At 37.6% G+C, this 21,348-nt stretch overlaps 2 protein-coding genes across 2 annotated transcripts in view; one reads left to right on the plus strand and one right to left on the minus strand.

Annotated features, from left to right (window-relative positions):
• Positions 1 to 18,034, minus strand: part of lrrc75ba (leucine rich repeat containing 75Ba) — a 30,236-nt gene extending 12,202 nt beyond the window's left edge. Inside the window, exons 1-3 of the mRNA XM_062051703.1 lie at positions 17,177 to 18,034; positions 4,615 to 4,743; positions 277 to 389 (exon numbers count right to left, since the gene is read on the minus strand). Of these exons, the coding sequence (XP_061907687.1) occupies positions 277 to 389; positions 4,615 to 4,743; positions 17,177 to 17,482 (548 nt within the window). The 5' untranslated portion in view covers positions 17,483 to 18,034. The remainder of the gene's footprint in view (positions 1 to 276; positions 390 to 4,614; positions 4,744 to 17,176) is intronic.
• Positions 1 to 21,348, plus strand: part of ggt1a (gamma-glutamyltransferase 1a) — a 70,233-nt gene that overhangs the window by 11,164 nt on the left and 37,721 nt on the right. The gene's annotated exons all lie outside the window — the stretch shown is intronic.

A 21,348-nucleotide genomic window follows, 5' to 3' on the forward strand; every position in this document is an offset into this window, starting at 1 on the left:
TGTACTAACAGATGGGGAAATGTGTTGCAATTCCACTTGTGAGAGATAGCGATGGAACGAGAGAGATAGAGAGAGCGAGAGAGAGAGAGAGAGGACAAGCGAGTACGCAAGCACTTAAAATGAAGGATGATTGACAGCTGTGGTTACCATGGCGTTCCCATCAGGTGGGCCCGTGGCCAGCTCTGTCCCTAATTTAATATCAGCTGCAGAGATGGAAATCTCCGCCGGGTTGCACGAAGCTGCAGATTGATGTTTTTATTGGACAGAAGGGCTTACCATGCCTGGGACTTCTGTCTGGACATGCTCTGCCTCAGCCACTTGGAATGTGGGGTCAGGTGGTAGATCAGCTGCCTGCAAATCTTATCCGACGACTTGATGGTGTCTGCATCCTGTGGACGAGAGCTTGGATTAGAAAACACAAACACAACTCGGGCAAAATATAAAAGTTGCTTGCAAATTCCAACAGGCATAGAACATCATTTTCTCTACTTTTACACTAAAACTGCAGAAAAGTGTTCAAATGTGGACAGAAGTGCTGCAGTTATAGTTGCAAAAGTCAACAATGAAGTGACCATTAAGCACAATATGCCAACTGTAAGCTAACGCTATACGCTTGTAAAATGAACTAAATGGAGCGAAGACGCAATTAGCAATTAGCTCATTATAGCATCAAGCTCGTTTCATTAAGGGCCACATGGCAGTTATGGCTGCCCACAGAGGGCCGCTAGTGCTGGTAAAAGTGACTAATATACAAATATATACAAACTACAAAAGCAGTGAAGTTGTCACGTTGTGTAAATGGTCAATAAAAAGAGAACACAACAAATCATTTCAACTTATATTCAATTGAATAGACTGCAAAGACAAGATATTTCATGTTCATACTGACAAACTTTGGTGTTTTTCCCAAATATTAGCTCATTTGGAATTTGATGGCTGCAACATGTTTAAAAAAAGCTGGCACAAGTGGAAAAAAAGAGTGATAAAGTTGAGGAATGCTCATCAAAGACTTATTTGGAACATCCCACAGGTGAACAGGCTAATTGGGAACAGGTGGGTGCCATGATTGGCTATAAAAGTAGATTCCATGAAATGCTCAGTCATTCACAAACAAGGACGGGGCGAGGGTCACCACTTTGTCAACAAATGCCTGAGCACATTGTTGAAGAACAACATGCAGTGAGCAGCAGCAGTGAGCAGCAGCAGTGAGCAGCAGCGGTGGCCGCGCCCGGGAATCATTTTTTGGTGATTTAACCCCCAATTCCAAGCCTTGATCCTGAGTGCCAAGCAGAAAGGTAATGACTCCCATTTTTACAGTCTTTGGTATGACTCGGCCGGGGTTTCAACTCACAACCTACCGAAATGATTTTTAAATCACTTCTTAAAACATATTTTTACTCTTTGGCTTTTAAACCAGAATGAAAGTTGTGTGATTTTAGCCTATTTCATTTTCTCTGATGTATTTGATGTATTTACTCTTTTACAGTCAAATGTTTTATATTACTGACTCTTCTAGAATGTTTGTCTTGACTTCTGTGCAGCACTTTGTGGAACTTCTATTGTCTTTTGAAATGTGCTATATAAATAAAGTGGATTGGATTGGATGAGACCTGAATCTGATGCCAAAAGATCAGCTTTGAAGCACTTTGGAGTGTTTAAAAAATCAGATGTGTGTCACTTTGAGGGCCAAACAATCAGATTTGGTGTGCAGTGTAAACATTTTAAACATGTAAACAGATTTGGTGTGCAGTGTAAACATTTTAAACATGTAAACAGATTTGGTGTGCAGTGTAAACATTTTAAACATGTAAACAGATTTGGTGTGCAGTGTAAACATTTTAAACATATGAACAGATTTGGTGTGCAGTGTAAACATTTTAAACATGTAAACAGATTTGGTGTGCAGTGTAAACATTTTAAACATGTAAACAGATTTGGTGTGCAGTGTAAACATTTTAAACATGTAAACAGATTTGGTGTGCAGTGTAAACATTTTAAACATGTAAACAGATTTGGTGTGCAGTGTAAACATTTTAAACATGTAAACAGATTTGGTGTGCAGTGTAAACATTTTAAACATGTAAACAGATTTGGTGTGCAGTGTAAACATTTTAAACATGTAAACAGATTTGGTGTGCAGTGTAAACATTTTAAACATGTAAACAGATTTGGTGTGCAGTGTAAACATTTTAAACATGTAAACAGATTTGGTGTGCAGTGTAAACATTTTAAACATGTAAACAGATTAGGTGTGCAGTGTAAACATTTTAAACATATGAACAGATTTGGTGTGCAGTGTAAACATTTTAAACATGTAAACAGATTTGGTGTGCAGTGTAAACATGTAAACAGATTTGTTGTGCAGTGTAAACATTTTAAACATGTAAACAGATTTGGTGTGCAGTGTAAACATTTTAAACATGTGAACAGATTTGGTGTGCAGTGTAAACATTTTAAACATGTAAACAGATTTGGTGTGCAGTGTAAACATTTTAAACATGTAAACAGATTAGTTGGCAGTGTAAACATTTTAAACATGTAAACAGATTTGTTGTGCAGTGTAAACATTTTAAACATGTAAACAGATTTGGTGTGCAGTGTAAACATTTTAAACATGTGAACAGATTTGGTGTGCAGTGTAAACATTTTAAACATGTGAACAGATTTGGTGTGCAGTGTAAACATTTTAAACATGTAAACAGATTTGGTGTGCAGTGTAAACATTTTAAACATGTAAACAGATTAGGTGTGCAGTGTAAACATTTTAAACATGTAAACAGATTAGGTGTGCAGTGTAAACATTTTAAACGTGTAAACAGATTTGGTGTGCAGTGTAAACGCACTCTGATTGTGCTTCCCTCGGAGGTCAGAAAACAACAAGGCTTGGTTCTAGAAAGTAATCCGAGGCAATTAGAATTGAAGAAGTGCTCGTACGTGTGAAGTAGAGCAGCTTCATTATTTTATATTTGTTTTTGACTTGGTTGGCTTTAATAAAGCCTCAACTCAGATGTTGTAGTGAACCATGTTGGCATTATGTGATAGCATATTTCACATGAAGATGGAAGTGGTCAGGACATATGTACACTTTATATAGCTGCCCAAGTAGAGACCATTACAGAAACTAGAACTAGCTTTTAGTGTGTATTAGGGTTATACGGTATACCGGTATTAGTATAGTACCGTGATACTAATGAATCATATTCGGTACTATACCGCCTCTGAAAAGTACCGGTCCCTTGCGCCTTGCACCCACTGTCGTCATTGTGTTGGTTTTACGAGAAGACGAGCATGTTGGGCAGCGCACACACACAGAGTACTTACAAGCAGACACAGCGTGTAGACAGAAAAGGGAGAATGGACACATTTTGGTGTAAAAAGTAAAGATAAAGGTGAAGTTATAACACTGAAACACCCTCAGGAAGAGCTGCTTTAAGTCATGGCTAGCTAGTTAGCGGCTAACATCCATCCACAGTGTTTTAGCTACTTCTAAATCACTAATCCTTGTCTCCATGGCGACAAATAAAGTAAGTTTCTTACAAGTATCATTATCACTGCAGGACGAGGAATAGCTAAACATGCTTCATTACACACCGTAGCTCACCGCCGTCACAATGTAAACAAACGCCATTGGTGGATCTACACCTGACGTCCACTGTAATGATACCAAGTACAGGAGCGTATCTAGTTGATACGACTATGATTACATGGACATTTTTTGGCATCACAACATCTTTGGTTTTTAAAAAATGTATATTATGTTTATAAAGTCTTGAAATATGTCCCTGGACACATGAGGACTTTGAATATGACCAATGTATGATCCTGTAACTGCTTGGTATCACATCCATACCTAAATGTGTGGTATCATCCAAAACTAATGTAAAGTATCAAAGAAGAGAAGAATACGTGATTATTACATTTGAACAGAAGTGTAAATAGAACATGTTCAAAGAGAAAGTAAGCAGATATTAACAGTAAATGAACTCATTTTCTACCACTTGTCCTTAATAAAGTGTAGAAAATAATAGGTGTATAAATGACACAATATGTTACTGCATACGACTAATTAGGAGTCTTTGTTTGTTTACTTACTACTAAAAGACAAGTTGTCTAGTATGTTCACTATTTTATTGAAGGACTAAATGACAATAATAAACATATGTTTCATGTACACTAACATTTTTTGTTCAAATAATGCCAATAATTAAATTTTTTCTTGTACCCTTTATTTAGAAAAGTATCGAAATACATTTTGGTACCAGTACCGGTACCAACATATTGGTATTGGGACAACACTAGCGTGTATTGTGTTTTAGGTAAGGCTGTCTAAGTTATCGCTTTAATTCATGTTATTAATCACAAAACATTATGACATGAATCATGTAAAAACAGAAATGAATGGCAGCTACACTGACGGTGCTAAAGATCAAACTGGCAGCAAGTTTTGGACAAATAAATGACGTAGATTCAAGTAAAACCTTTCAAAAATGTTCTTGTTTGACATTCTGACAAGCAAGTCATTTTCTGCAATTAACCGCATCTTCGTTAAGATGCAAAAGTGTAATCAAGCTGATTATTTCACACAAGTTTTTAGGAAGCAAAAAGGCGGAGAACCTTCTTGGGATTCTGCATCTCTCGGGCCAAGCTCAACAGCAGCTCATGTGAGATGGGATCCACCAGGTTGAGGAATGCGGCGTTCTTGTATAGGATGTCATTGAGGGAGGTGCCTTCCAGTCCCAGATCCTGAACAGAGAGAGAGAAACAATGACTATCCGGAACATAGAGAGAGAAACAATGACTATCCTGAACATAGAGAGAGAAACAATGACTATCCTGAACATAGAGAAAGAAACAATGACTATCCTGAACATAAAGAGAGAAACAATGACTATCCTGAACATAGAGAGAGAAACAATGACTATCCTGAACATAGAGAGAGAAACAATGACTATCCTGAACATAGAGAGAGAAACAATGACTATCCTGAACATAGAGAAAGAAACAATGACTATCCTGAACATAGAGAGAGAAACAATGACTATCCTGAACATAGAGAAAGAAACAATGACTATCCTGAACATAGAGAGAGAAACAATGACTATCCTGAACATAAAGAGAGAAACAATGACTATCCTGAACATAGAGAGAGAAACAATGACTATCCTGAACATAAAGAGAGAAACAATGACTATCCTGAACATAGAGAGAGAAACAATGACTATCCTGAACATAGAGAGAGAAACAATGACTATCCTGAACATAGAGAGAGAAACAATGACTATCCTGAACATAAAGAGAGAAACAATGACTATCCTGAACATAAAGAGAGAAACAATGACTGTCCTGAACATAGAGAGAGAAACAATGACTATCCTGAACATAAAGAGAGAAACAATGACTGTCCTGAACATAAAGAGAGAAACAATGACTATCCTGAACATAGAGAGAGAAACAATGACTATCCTGAACATAAAGAGAGAAACAATGACTGTCCTGAACATAAAGAGAGAAACAATGACTATCCTGAACATAAAGAGAGAAACAATGACTATCCTGAACATAGAGAGAGAAACAATGACTATCCTGAACATAAAGAGACAAACAATGACTGTCCTGAACATAAAGAGAGAAACAATGACTGTCCTGAACATAAAGAGAGAAACAATGACTATCCTGAACATAAAGAGAGAAACAATGACTATCCTGAACATAAAGAGAGAAACAATGACTATCCTGAACATAGAGAGAGAAACAATGACTATCCTGAACATAAAGAGACAAACAATGACTGTCCTGAACATAAAGAGAGAAACAATGACTATCCTGAACATAAAGAGAGAAACAATGACTGTCCTGAACATAAAGAGAGAAACAATGACTATCCTGAACATAAAGAGAGAAACAATGACTATCCTGAACATAGAGAGAGAAACAATGACTATCCACACTTACACTTACTGTACTTACTAGAAGCAAAACAGAAAAACATCCAAGGATTGGGTCGATCGTAGTGGACCTAATATTTACAATACACCCCGGATTGTAAATAATGTAAATAATTCAATGTGATTACCGGTATATTGTGAGATGACTGTATTATGATGCTAGTATATATATCTGATAGTATATATCTGTATCATGAATCAATTTAAGTGGATTTCGACTTAAACAAGTTGAAAAACTTATTGGGGTGTTACCATTTAGTGGTCAATTGTACGGAATATGTACTGTACTGTACAATCTACTAATAAAAGTCTCAATCAATCAGTCGTGCCTCGGTTTTTGTATGACCCATTTTTCACCATTCTGCTTGTTTGTGAATGACTGAGCATTTCATGGAATCTACTTTTATAGCCAATCATGGCACCCACCTGTTCCCAATTAGCCTGCTCACCTGTGGGATGTTCCAAATAAGTCTTTGATGAGCATTCCTCAACTTTATCACTCTTTTTTTGCCACTTGTGCCAGCTTTTTTGGAAACATGTTGCAGGCATCAAAATTCCAAATGAGCTAATATTTGCACAAAATAACAAAGTTTACCAGTTCGAACGTTAAATATCTTGTCTTTGCAGTCTATTCAATTGAATATAAGTTGAAAAGGATTTGTTGTATTCTCTTTTTATTTAGCATTTACACAACGTGACAACTTCACTGCTTTTGGGTGTTGTAATGTAAGTTGTTTTGCAGCTTTGTCGTTCCATGGAATATAGCGCACAGGCGTAGGTGACTTAAAAATGACTCACCATGGGGCCAAAGAATGTTACAAGTGTCAGCACTTTGATAAAGACTGATTGATTGATTGATTGAGACTTTTATTAGTAGGTTGCACAGTGAAGTACATATTCCGTACAATTGACCACTAAATGGTAACACCCCAATAAGTTTTTCAACTTGTTTAAGTCGGGGTCCACTTAAATTGATTCATGATACAGATATATACTATCATATATACTATCATCATAATACAGTCATCACACAAGATAATCACATTGAATTATTTACATTATTTACAATCAGAGGTGTGGAGGGGGGGGGGGGGGATATGGACATCAAGTAGTGGACATAGAGAGAGAGAGAGAGAGAGAGAGAGAGAGAGAGAGAGAGAGAGAGAGAGAGAGAGAGAGAGAGAGATCAGAAGGCATAAGAAAAAGTATCTGCATTTGATTGTTTACATTTGATTATTAGCAATCCGGGGAGGGTGTTAGTTTAGGGTTGTAGCTGCCTGGAGGTGAACTTATTTTGCGGTTTTGAAGGAGGATAGAGATGCCCTTTCTTTTATACCTGTTGGGAGCGCATTCCACATTGATGTGGCATAGAAAGAGAATGAGTTAAGACCTTTGTTAGTTGGGAATCTGGGTTTAACGTGGTTAGTGGAGCTCCCCCTGGTGTTGTGGTTATGGCGGTCATTTACGTTAAGGAAGTAGTTTGACATGTACTTCGGTATCAGGGAGGTGTAGTGGATTTTATAGACTAGGCTCAGTGCAAGTTGTTTAACTCTGTCCTCCACCTTGAGCCAGCCCACTTTAGAGAAGTGGGTAGGAGTGAGGTGGGATCTGGGGTGGAGGTCTAGAAGTAACCTGACTAGCTTGTTCTGAGATGTTTGGAGTTTAGATTTGAGGGTTTTGGAGGTGCTAGGGTACCAGGAGGTGCATGCATAATGGAAAAAGGGTTGAACGAGAGTTCCCGCCAGAATCCTCAAGGTGCTTTTGTTGACCAGAGAGGAGATTCTGTAGAGAAATCTTGTTCGTTGGTTGACCTTTTTGATTACCTTGGTTGCCATTTTATCACAGGAAAGGTTAGCCTCTAGAATGGAACCTAGGTAGGTGACCTCATCTTTCCTGGTGATGACAATGTCACCCACTTTCATGGTGAAGTCATTGACTTTCTTAAGGTTGATGTGGGACCCAAACAGGATGGATTCTGTTTTACCCAAGTGTATGGATAGCTTGTTGTCAGCGAGCCAGGTGCAAGTTCTAGACGATGAGAAACACTTTTGAATTCAAGAAAGAACTTGAAGCAAAGTACCCCTCCCACTCTGCTCATCGCCAACAAGAGTCCTCTATAGATATAAAAGTCATGCTAAATGTTCATTTTGTCATTTATATGTATTTCACAGTTTTATCGCCATGAAAAACTATAATCATTCTCTATAAAATGTGCTTGTGTTAATATTTTGGGGTGTCTGGATCAGATTATTGGCTATACATGACTTATTATAAGAAAAATTGCTTCCGTCTTTGTACAATTCAATCTACAGTAGACCTTGTTGTACAAAAACAACATAACGTAAAACGTCATATTTATTATGCCTGGGCCGATAGTCAATAAATCATTTAATAGAACAATAAATGAAAAAGAACTCGATTACTTTGATGGATTGCCATGTCCTTGTGTTTGTTTGTATCCGTCTCACACTTCCAATGAGGGTGCAAGTGAATCAGCGTACATTCTGCCTTCATCAACAAGTCCACCCTCGTGGTTGTAACGAGGCGCCCCACCGCGACAAGCCCTTCAGCAGCCTTTGCAACTTTAATGAGAAGCAGGCTTTGGAGACACGGATACACACGACACAAACAAACACACTGCTTTGCTGCAACACAATAGGCATTGATTGCAACAGACAGTTGGAGTGGGATGCTGGCCGTGTTACTGACCTCCTGTTTAACAACAGTCCAACAGACACAAGCTGCCAGTCCAGGGAAAACCTGTACGAACAACATGTACACTGCAAAAACTGAAATCTAAGGAAGAGGAAATATCTCAAATAAGGCTGATATTTGCTTGTTTTCTGTCTGAAAAGATCATTCTTCTCACTAAGCAGATTTGATGTTAGAGTGTTTTACTTGTTTTAAAGGCCTACTGAAAGCCACTACTAGCGACCACGCAGTCTGATAGTTTATATATCAATGATGACATCTTAACATTGCAACACATGCCAATACGGCCGGGTTAACTTATAAAGTGACATTTTAAATTTCCCGCTAAACTTCCGGTTCAAAATGCCTTTGGAGGATGACGTATGCGCGTGACGTAGCCAGTTTAACAGAGGTATGCGCGTGACGTAACCAGTTTAACAGAGGTATGGCTTCCCCATTGAAGCCAATACGAAATAGCTCTGTTTTCATCTCATTATTCCACAGTAATCTGGACATCTGTGTTGGTGAATCTGTTGCAATTTGTTCATTGCCTTATGGAGAAAGGAGCTGAGCAAGCAAAGAAGAAAGTCGGTGCGAAGCGGAGTATTTTGCGAGGGAAGTCAGCAAAGACAGCCTCTTGTCTGTTCATTGAAAACTCAGAACGGAAAGTTTTTTGATCATTTACATACCATTTTTCTGACACTAATGTTTTTTAGTACTAAGTAATAAATATTAAAATACAATGGTTTGTTTTATTAGTAGTTAATGGTATACACATTTCAGCTTTTTCTCATTACCCTGTTTTTGCCACTGTTGCTGTTTTCATTATTTGTATTCATCATATTTCTACAGTGGGCAACAGGCCAATAACAAAATTAACCACATGCCAAAAATGGGACTGGTACTCTTATAGAGCTCTCCACCAGGGTTGATGGAGCGTGTGATGTGGCGTAAACTCTGGGAGCAACCACAACTCTTGTTGACTATTATAGCTTGTTAGCTTCCTCTGTCACGAGTGAATAATCGATAAGAGAAATGGGGAGTGTTATTGCAGCGGGAACTAATCAATATCTCATAACCGTCATTTTTATTCCAAATTTTGATGCAAAGTCATCGTGCAGGTAGGCTCTACGCCCCCTGAACGAGTCTTACACACACAGTACATGGCAACCAATCACATGCTTTTGGACGTCATGCTACACAAGAGGACTTGGGGGGATTAGCCAGCCAACGTAGCGTACACTTGTGCCTCGCCACAATAAACCTAATCTAGACACTTAAACTGAAATCCACAAAATACTTACCGTTATTTGTATGTTTAATTATATGTTATTCCAATTCCATGTAGCTTATCATTTTCCTTATTTGCATATTTTTAATAATTAATGGATTTAGATGGGGTGTGCAATCATTTCCTATAAATTCAAATAATGTTTATTATTATGAAACACAAGTAAAACCAATCCAATGTAGGTGAAAATATGCAAAAAAACACCCTAGTCTCACTATATTGGGAAGACCACAAGCAAAGTAAGCCTAGATGATCACTGGCCAAATATGCCAGCCAAAAAATGTAAAGTAAAACAAAGTAGCTAGTAAGTGAAACCTCTGGCAGCAATACTGAGATCTTACACAGTAATTAACTACCTATACTCCTTCATTAAATCCATACGGTGCAATCTCACTCAGACATCAGCCTGCATTAAAGATCATACAATAAACCTGATTACAGAACAGACGGAGCCTTGTGATAAGGCTTCTCTAGAAACAGTATCTCTTTGGTATGGTTAAAGAATGTCTGCTGCTGCGTCAAGGCTTCTTTGGAACTAACACAGGATGGTCTGACAGATAAAAGTCAAACAAAGAAAAGGCTGGTTTATTCCTGGAAAAGCTGCCTGAATGTAGACACAACAGACTTCAATTGCTATCAATATGAAACAGGGGCATCAAGTGGGGAGGAGAGTAATCAATCAATCAATCAATCTAACTTTATTTATATAGCACTTTTTTCATGCACAGGAAAGTGGCAACAGAGAGTGTTTTACACCAAAAAATTAATAATAAAGTAAAAGAAAACACACACACACATGTTGCATGCTTACATACACACAAAGTATTATTGGAAATAACAAAACATGGCACGGGGACTGAGGTAAAATACACATCCACACTAAAGAATTACTAAAATGAACAACGGTAGGTGGGGATATTTTACCGGGGCCTTAATAACAAATGTACATTTTGAAGATATTTTTTCTAACATTTACAGTGTTTCCCACACATTCATTTATTTGTGGCGGCCCGCCACGAAAGAATTACGTCCACCACAAATAAATTAAATTTCACAATCATATAGTTGATGTAGATGCCCATATAGGCTGTTCATATTTACTTTACAAAAGAGAAGTGTAGGATACTTCTCTTGTTGCCTTATTTGTATTTGACCACTACTGTTTTGTGTTTATTTGTTACTGACTGTGGCAGGACACCTCTGCCTCTGTTTCACTTTATGTTGCTGGTAAATAATATGCTTGTAGTAGTAGGCTAAAGTTAAATGATTTAGTATGCACTAATTAAAGGGGCAGAGCTTTAAGAGACATTTTAGCTTTTATATTTTATAAGATATATTTTTTGTAAGAACCACAATTAATAAATATATTTCAGTGAATAACTTATTGTTCAAATCTGTATATAAATATGTACATAAAGTGTTGTAATTATATTGTAAAATGGGTGGATGGACGTTTAAAAAAACCTGTTAATATTAATTAGTAAGTATACATTTTTTTAGCCTTTTTAGAAAAAATCATATCATTGTAGTAAATTATGCAAATTACTCGACGATGTCATGGTGACCACGCCCATAGCCACGCCCCCACCGCCACAGGTATCTTGGAAGTTTATGGGAAACACTGATTTAAATATGTAAAAATCACAATATACACTTAACAATAACCTCTTTCTTTGAATTAAGGTTCAAAATAAGGAATATGTAAGAAATGCTTAATAAAGTGGAACAAAATAGTGCAAAGTGTGAAAATGTAAACATAAGGAAACCTAACAAGAACCATTTTTGTCAGGTTTACTCTCTGGAAGTTATGTGGTCTGTGTAACATTTCAGTTTATGTTATCCTTATTCATTGTATTTATACAATTGTTTCCGTACATACGAATAGGGAACGAACGAGGGTTGAAAAGAAAAGTTGAGTGCGGCGAAGGACTGCGGTTCCTTTGAAAAAATCCCCAAAAATGCCATACTGACTTTTCCTGTTTTATGGACCATTTGTTCGCTCTCTGCAGCTCTCATTTTTACTTTATCTATTCACTCCATGCAGAGAATCCACAGCAAGACAGCAAGACGGAGCAACCAAACTTGATAGTTTGATTGATTGATTGATTGATTGAGAAGTTTATTGACATCTTAAAGAATGGAATCCATGTAATGCTTTAAAAAGGCAAATGGGTGGCACAAAAAGCCAAAAGGTTTGTTTCCATTGTGCTCCATTAAATAGTTGATTCTGTTACGTGATTGGCTGTTTAGCGTGGCCCTCCCATTGCTCACTGACCACTTCCTGTTTCGCTAAGACTGCGAGTGCCTTTGTTCATGCAACCAACCATGCTTCATTTTTTGGGTATATAACGTTTTATCAAACACCTTTTTTCATTGATATTTATTACGTGTCTATCCAGATATGCAGTATATTAAAATAGTTTTATCCACCCAGCCCTATATTAATCCCATCCCTAAAAAATCCAAAACACTAGTTTTTAGTGCATGTAAACATACCAAGTATGTGTGTATGGGCCGGTGAGGTTTGGGTTTAGAGTACGGCCCTGATTTGAAATGTCGGTGCTTATTTACTCAAACAACAATATATACACTACCGTTCAAAAGTTTGGGGTCACCCAAACAATTTAGTGGAATAGCCTTCATTTCTAAAAACAAGAATAGACTGTGGAGTTTCAGATGAAAGTTCTCTTTTTCTGGCCATTTTGAGCGTTTAATTGACCCCACAAATGTGATGCTCCAGAAACTCAATCTGCTCAAAAGAAGGTCAGTTTTGTAGCTTCTGTAACGAGCTAAAGTGTTTTCAGATGTGTGGACATGATTGCACAAGGGTTTTCTAATCATCAATTAGCCTTCTGAGCCAATGAGCAAACACATTGTACCATTAGAACACTGGAGTGATAGTTGCTGGAAATGGGCCTCTATACACCTATGTAGATATTGCACCAAAAAGCAGACATTTGCAGCTAGAATACTCATTTAGCACATTAGCAATGTATAGAGTGTATTTCTTTCAAGTTAAGACTAGTTTAAAGTTATCTTCATTGAAAAGTACAGTGCTTTTCCTTCAAAAATAAGGACATTTCAATGTGACCCCAAACTTTTGAACGGTATTGTATATACTAGGGGTGTAACGGTACACAAAAATTTCGGTTCGGTACGTACCTCGGTTTAGAGGTCATGGTTCGGTTCATTTTCGGTACAGTAAGAAAACAACAAAATATACATTTTTGGTTTATTTATTTACCAAATTTGTAAACAAAGGCTTTATCCTTTTAACATTGGGAACACTATAATAATTCTGTCCACGTTAATCAACATTAAACTGCCTCAAGTTGTTGCTCAGATTAAATAAAATGACAAAACTTTTCGTCTACATATAAAAAGTGCAACATTAAACAGTTTCAAGTCAACTCATCATTTATTACAGCATTTGGGAAGCCTGTAGTTGATTTTTATTATGTAAAGGTTATATTTTTATCAACATGTGACAGCAGGGACCCTGCCATTCAAAACTAGGCTGCTCCATTTCTAATGATTCATGTAACTATAGCTGAAAAAATAGTACAATAGCAATAGGAGAGACTATTCATCCCTGAACACCATGGAGTTCATGTAGGCTTAATGATGCACTTACATTATTATATCAACTATCAGAGACAGAAACTCTTTATTTAACATAATGTCATTTTTTTGGTGCTTCAACACAGCTCAATCAACACAGAAAAAGGTGAAGTGGTACACCTCCGAACAGAACCGAACCCCCCTGTACTGAAACGGTTCAATACAAATACATGTACCGTTACATCCCTAATATATACAGTAAACAACAGACTTAGACGTAGACAAACATTAATGATCCACAAGGGAAATTGTTCCACACAGTAGCTCAGTTACAAGGACACATTTCACCACATCTAGTGTGTGTGTGACAATCATTGGTACTTTAATCTTAATCTTAATCTTAATGATGGAAAGTGTAAGGATGGAAAGGACAATGCAGGTATACATAGGACAATGCCAGAGTCTAATGGTCGGATAATTCTGCAGACTAGAATATGGAAATAAGAACCGGTTGTCGGACGGTGAATCTCCTTAGCATTATCAATGCGTCTGTGAGTCAGGTACCAAACCCCCAAGAGCGTAACATTGTGTTGCTGCCTTGTCACTCTGACATCCACCCGTGACATCCATTCATTCAGACATGTGTGTGTCTAATGTCTGAAACTGAAACCAAAACACATCACTGTCAAAGCAACATTGAAGTGAATGCATGAATATTAATGACATGGTTCCAGTCTGTCTAAATTAGGGTTGTTGACCTTGCGAGTGTCGGGCGTTGTCATTGTCCTTTCTAGGTTGAGCACGACTCCAATGGAAGTCACTATTTAACGTCACTACATCAATGTGGACAGCAGGGAAAAAGGGCAGAGTCCATATTTCTTTGTCTGTGACCTTCTCTTCACAGAGCAGGCCATTACAGAAAGAGAGTGGCGCTGAAACATGCTCTAAATGAAACATGCTCTAAATGAAACATGCTCTAATGAAACATGCTCTAAATGAAACATGCTCTAATGAAACAGGCTCTAATGGTCATGTCAGAACAGCCGGAGGAGAGGTGTACCCTGTAAAGTGGATGAAACAGGAGGGTGGATGGTATGGGAAACCCTGTCCTCACTTTTAGAGGACAATCAATCAATCAATCAATCAATCAATCAATCAATCAATCTATCAATCTATCAAATCTGCAAGATGCATTTCTTTTTCTGGTTTATCTTGGCGATGTATTTTTAATTTTGCAATGCACACTGCACACTTGACCAAGCCTGAACTTGAGCAGTGTGGTGAGTCACATGCTGTGCAGACGATGTGTCTACACTAGTGGCCTACTTTCCACTAAAAGAAGCACGTCAGGTGAAAGTGGCTGACTGAGCACAGTCTCTCTTATTAGAGGGGGGGGGGGGGGGGGTCTTTTATTAGAGGGGGGTGCAGAGTCTTTGAAGGTGAGCTTGTGTAGTGAAGTAGCGTATGTTTGAAAACATTTTTATTTGTTGTTGGAAAAAGTTCAGACACTCTTGTTTACATGCATGACTGGCGGCCATCTGTGGCTTTAGGACTGCATCATCATCATCATCATCATCATCATCATCATCATCATCGTGACAACAACAACAACACTGCATCATCATCAACATCATCATCATCATCATCATCGTGACAACAACAACAACACTGCATCATCATCAACATCATCATCATCATCATCGTGACAACAACAACAACACTGCATCATCATCAACATCAATAACAACAACACAACACTGCATGATCATCATCATCATCATCAACAACAACACTGCATCATCATCAACAACACCAACAACAACACTGCATCATCAACAACACCAACAACAACACTGCATCATCATCAGTATCAACAACAACATCATCAACATCAACAACAACAACAACAACACAACACTGCATCAACAACAAAAACAACACTACACTGCATCATCATCAGCAACAACACAACACTGCATCCTCATCAGCAACAACAACACTGCATCATCATCATCAACAACAACACTGCATCATCATCATCAACAACAACAACAACAACAGTGCATCATCATCATCAACAACACTGCATCATCATTATCAACAACACCAACAATGACAACAACACATCATCATCAACAACAACAACACTGCATCATCATTATCAACAACACCAACAACAACAACAACAACACTGCATCATCAACATCAACAACAATGACAACAACACTGCATCATCATCAACAACACTGCATCATCATCATCAACAACAACTACAACAACACTGCATCATCATCATCATCGTCAACAGCAACACTGCATCATCATCAACAACAACTACAACAACACTGCATCATCATCATCATCATCAACAGCAACACTGCATCATCATCAACAACAACAACACTGCATCATCATCAACAACAACAACACTGCATCATCAACAATAACAACACTGCATCATCATCATCAACAACAACACTGCATCATCATCATCATCAACAACAACACTGCATCATCATCATCATCAACAACAACACTGCATCATCATCATCATCATCATCAACAACAACAACAACACTGCATCATCATCATCATCATCAACAAAAACACTGCATCATCATTATCATCAACACCAACAACAACGACAACACTGCATCATCAACAACAACAACAACAACACCAATAACGACAACAACACTGCATCATCATCAACAACAACAACACTGCATCATCATCAACAACAACAACACTGCATCATCATCATCAACAACAACACTGCATCATCATCAACAACAACACTGCATCATCATCAACAACAACAACACTGCATCATCATCAACAACAACACTGCATCATCATCAACAACAACAACACTGCATCATCATCATCAACAACAACACTGCATCATCATCAACAACAACACTGCATCATCATCAACAACGACAACAACACTGCATAATCAACAACAACACTGCATCATCATCAACAACAACAACACTGCATCATCATCAACAACACTGCATCATCAACAATAACAACACTGCATCATCATCATCATCATCAACAACACTGCATCATCATCATCAACAACAACAACACTTCATCATCATCATCAACAACAACAACAACACTGCATCATCATCATCATCAACAGCAACACTGCATCATCATCATCATCATCATCAACAACACTGCATCATCATTATCATCAACACCAACAACAACGACAACACTGCATCATCACCATCAACAACAACAACAACACCAATAACGACAACAACACTGCATCATCATCATCAACAACAACACTGCATCATCATCAACAACGACAACAACACTGCATCATCATCATCAACAACAACAACAACAATAACGACAACAACACTGCATCATCATCATCAACCACAACAACACTGCATCATCATCATCAACAACAACAACAACAACACCAATAACGACAATATCACTGCATCATTATCATCAACAACAACACTGCATCATCATCAACAACGACAACAACACTGCATAATCAACAACAACACTGCATCATCATCATCAACAACAACACTGCATCATCACCATTATCAACAACAACAACAACAACAACAACAACAACAACAACAACAACAACAAGAAGACGACAAGAGGCGGGAGGAGGACAAGATGAGTGTGTGTTTAATTCCCTCACCTTCCTGAGCAGTTTAAGAACTTCACTTGCTTGTTCCATCCTGCGATCTCGAAGCAGCTTCTGGATGTTTTTGATCCAGGCCACTCTCCTGGCGTAGGGGCTGTGGTTGCTCCTCCGCAGCATGCCGGGCAGTTTGTCTGTCTTCAGCATGAGAGCGAACAGGAAGTCTCCTCCTCCTCCTCCTCCTCCTCCTCCTCCTCCGCCGCCTCGACGCTCGCCCTCCGCGGCGCCATCGAGGATCCCGCGGCGCTTCCTGGAGAAAGCGTCGCCGTCCAAACTGTTGTGTCGGCTCAGCCTGGAGCCCATGGCGGTGGTGGTGGTGGTGGAGGTGGTGGAGCTGGCGTGGTGATCACCGACAACACGGAGACATCTTCATGTTCATCTTCATGTTCTCTTCATGTTCATGTTCAGCCGCCCCGCGTCGTGCTGTCCGCCGCAGCGCACACGCACCGCATCCGATATGCACGACGACGGCAAGACGTATTTGTTGTCAGATGGATGTTTTACTCACTCCTCTAACCTTCTACTCTGACAAGATGACGACGAGCAGTCACGATGTTTCTACGCTGCTGTTTAGCTTTGTGCGGCACGGAGCGTCTGACCAATCACAGCCCGTCTTGCTCACCCGCTTTGTATGGCGGAGTCCGCCTTTGTTCCGCCTTTGGTCCGCCATCAACTTAAAGGCATAAAGAGTCAGGTGCAGCCCACAAACTCACACTTTACCGCCATGCCGCCAAGTAGCCTCACATTTAGGCTGACCATATTGTTAAATCCCCAAAAGAGGACACATATATGCGTGTCAAGGCCGGCATTTGCCAATGATACTCCAACTTGCTTTATAAATAATACATTTATTTAAATAAAGCATTTTTCTCCTCTGTTGACAGCAGTGTTGGCGCTGTCACGACAAATTTCCTCCCCCTACAAAAACCTCCCGCCCATTTACTTCCGGGGCTGCGTCCAATACAGTCACAAAGTTGTTGGGGGTCCTTAACCGGCACACGGCTGTCCTGTTTCGCGCCTGTACAAAAAAAAATAAAAAATCGATTTCTTCAGATTCCGATCGCTGTCAATGACGTAAGAGGAAACATGATCACGGAAGTAAATTGGGGGGGGGGGAGGTTTTTGTAGGGGTAAGAAATTTGGCGTGACAGCGCTGGGAATTTTCAAAATGGGGTCCCAGCAATACTTGCCAACCTTGAGACCTCCGATTCTGGGAGGTGGGGGGTGGGGCGTGGTCGGGGGTGGGACGGGGGTGTGGTTGGGGGCGTGGTTAAGAGGGGAGGAGTATATTTACAGCTAGAATTCACCAACTTGAGTATTTCATATATATTTCATATATATATATATATATATATATATATATATATATATATATATATATATATATATATATATATATATATATATATATACACACATATATATATATATATATATATATATATATATATATATATATATATATATATATAGCTAGAATTCACTGAAAGTCAAGTATTTCATACATATATATATATATATATATATATATATATATATATATATATATATATATATATATATGTATATATATATATATATATATATATATATATATATATATATATATATATATATATATATATATATATATATATATATTAGACTTCGACTTCCTTTTTATTGTCATTCAAATTTGAACTTTACAGCACGGATAAGAACAACATTTTGTTACATAAACTCATGGTAGTGCAGGATACAAAATATATATACTGTATATATATGTATGAAAAACTTGACTTTCAGTGAATTCTAGCTATATATATATACATATATATATATATATATATATATATATATATATATATATATATATATATATATATATATATATATATATATATATATATATATATATATATATATATATATATATATATATATGTATGAAATACTTGACTTTCAGTGAATTCTAGCTATATATATATATATATATATATATATATATATATATATATATATATATATATATATATATATATATATATATATATATATATATATATATATATATATATATATATGTATGTGTGGGAAAAAAATCACAAGACTATTTCATCTCTACAGGCCTGTTTCATGAGGGGTTTTCCTCAATCCTCAGGAGAAAAAAAAAGAAAAAGAAAAAAGAAAAAAAAATCTCCTGAGAATTGAGGAATACCCCTCATGAAACAGGCCTGTAGAGATGAAATAGTCTTGTGATTTTTTTCCCACACATACATATTACGCTCTACCACGGTATCGAGCACTATTTTTTGGATAATCTAATTAAGACATATATATATATATATATATATATATATATATATATATATATATATATATATATATATATATATATATATATATATATATATATATATATATATATATATATATATATATTTTATTATACATATAAATAAAATAAATACTTGAATTTCTGTGTTCCGGAGGCTATCCAGTAGATGGCAGTATTGTCCTGTTTAAGAGTGTCACAACATTGCTGTTCACGGCAGACGAACTGCTTTACGGTAGACAATAACGTGACCGCTGCTGTTGTGTGTTGTTACCGCGCTGGGAGGACGTTAATGAAACTGCCTAACAATAAACCCACTTAAGAAACCAAGAACTCGCCCTCGATCACTCTACAGTTATAACGTGATTGGGCAGGCACGCTGTTTATATCGTGGGAAAGCGGACGTGAAAACAGACTGTCGCCGCTGTCCCCACTCAGGTCCGCATTGAGCTGGAGGGGGCGTGGCCTCCAGCTCCGGCTGAATTCCGGGAGATTTTCGGGAGAGGCGCTGAATTCCAGGAGGGTTGGCAAGTATGGGTCCCAGGGACCCATCAAGTCATACAAATGGGGTCCCACTTTTTTGTAAGCGTTTTGAGAAAAAAAAAGATAAACATATGCATCATCCTGTTATATCTCACATTCTATATTGTGTTCTGGAAAAAGGTTGTCATAAACGTTACTTCATTCATTCAAAAAACAAAACAAAAAACAAAGTAATTTGTATACATAATAAATGTATTCAGTTATAAACATTCATTCACTTTCTTCTTTCCTTCATGGATCGAAACTTTACCACTGCTGCTAGTTTTTTCTATGTTTTTATTTAATACGTTTATTTCAGAATAAAAGTGTAAAAAAGTGTTTTGCTTGGGTCATGAAATGATGATAATGGTGTGCCAGGGCAGACATACATTTTATATTTAAATCTCTGGAGTCTACATCAACTTCACATCTAGTCCTCATTTCAAAATGTTTCAGTTTTTTTAATGTTGTTTTTTTGTTTGTTTGTTTTCCGCCCTTTTTTGTCCAACAAAACTATGTTTTTAATGGCAAACACACAAAATATGCAAAATCTTCCACCAAAAATATTTTTCTTAGTGTAATATTTGATGTGAAGTAATGGGAACCTTGCATAGGTCAATAATTCATAATAACATTGATTTTGATTCAATATTATGTTTTGAGCAATGACAGTTTGAAAGGAAAAAAAACAGCTTTGTTTTATTAGTCAACATTGCAACTTTTTCTAAATGACATTTCACCTTCAAGCTTTTTTATTTCACTTTTATGTTTTTGTTGATTTGAATAGTATTTTTAGAATGTGCCGTAGGCCTTTAAAACATTAGCTGTGGGCCGCAAATGGCCTCCGGGGCACACTTTTGACACCCCGGCTATAGATAATAAAATATTAAATGTGATAAATCTATGGATAAAAAGCAGAGCCTGGCGACTCTCTCTCTCTCTCTCTGTCTCTGCCCCTCCCTCACCAATTTTGTTTTTAACCCCTTCTTAACCCTGAACGTACATTGAAAATACACGCAACCCTAACTCAAAATGCCGGACATTTGAGGCATTTAAGAAACTCCGCCTGGACAGCTCCGCAAAAGAGGACATGTCCGGTGAAAAGAGGACGTATGGTCAGTCTACTCACATTTATTTGTTTGTTTGTTTACTCTGAAATTAAACAGAACATATTTAAGAAGCACTGGGTTAGACTTAGACAAACTTTAATGATCCACAAAGGAAATTGTTCACACTGTAGCTCAGTTACAAAGGATGGAAAGGGTATTTTATCCATCCATCCATCCATCCATCCATCCATCTTCTTCCGCTTATCCGAGGTTGGGTCGCGGGG

This window comes from Entelurus aequoreus, linkage group LG06 (assembly GCF_033978785.1).
Source record: "Entelurus aequoreus isolate RoL-2023_Sb linkage group LG06, RoL_Eaeq_v1.1, whole genome shotgun sequence".
NCBI classification, from domain to species: domain Eukaryota; kingdom Metazoa; phylum Chordata; class Actinopteri; order Syngnathiformes; family Syngnathidae; genus Entelurus; species Entelurus aequoreus.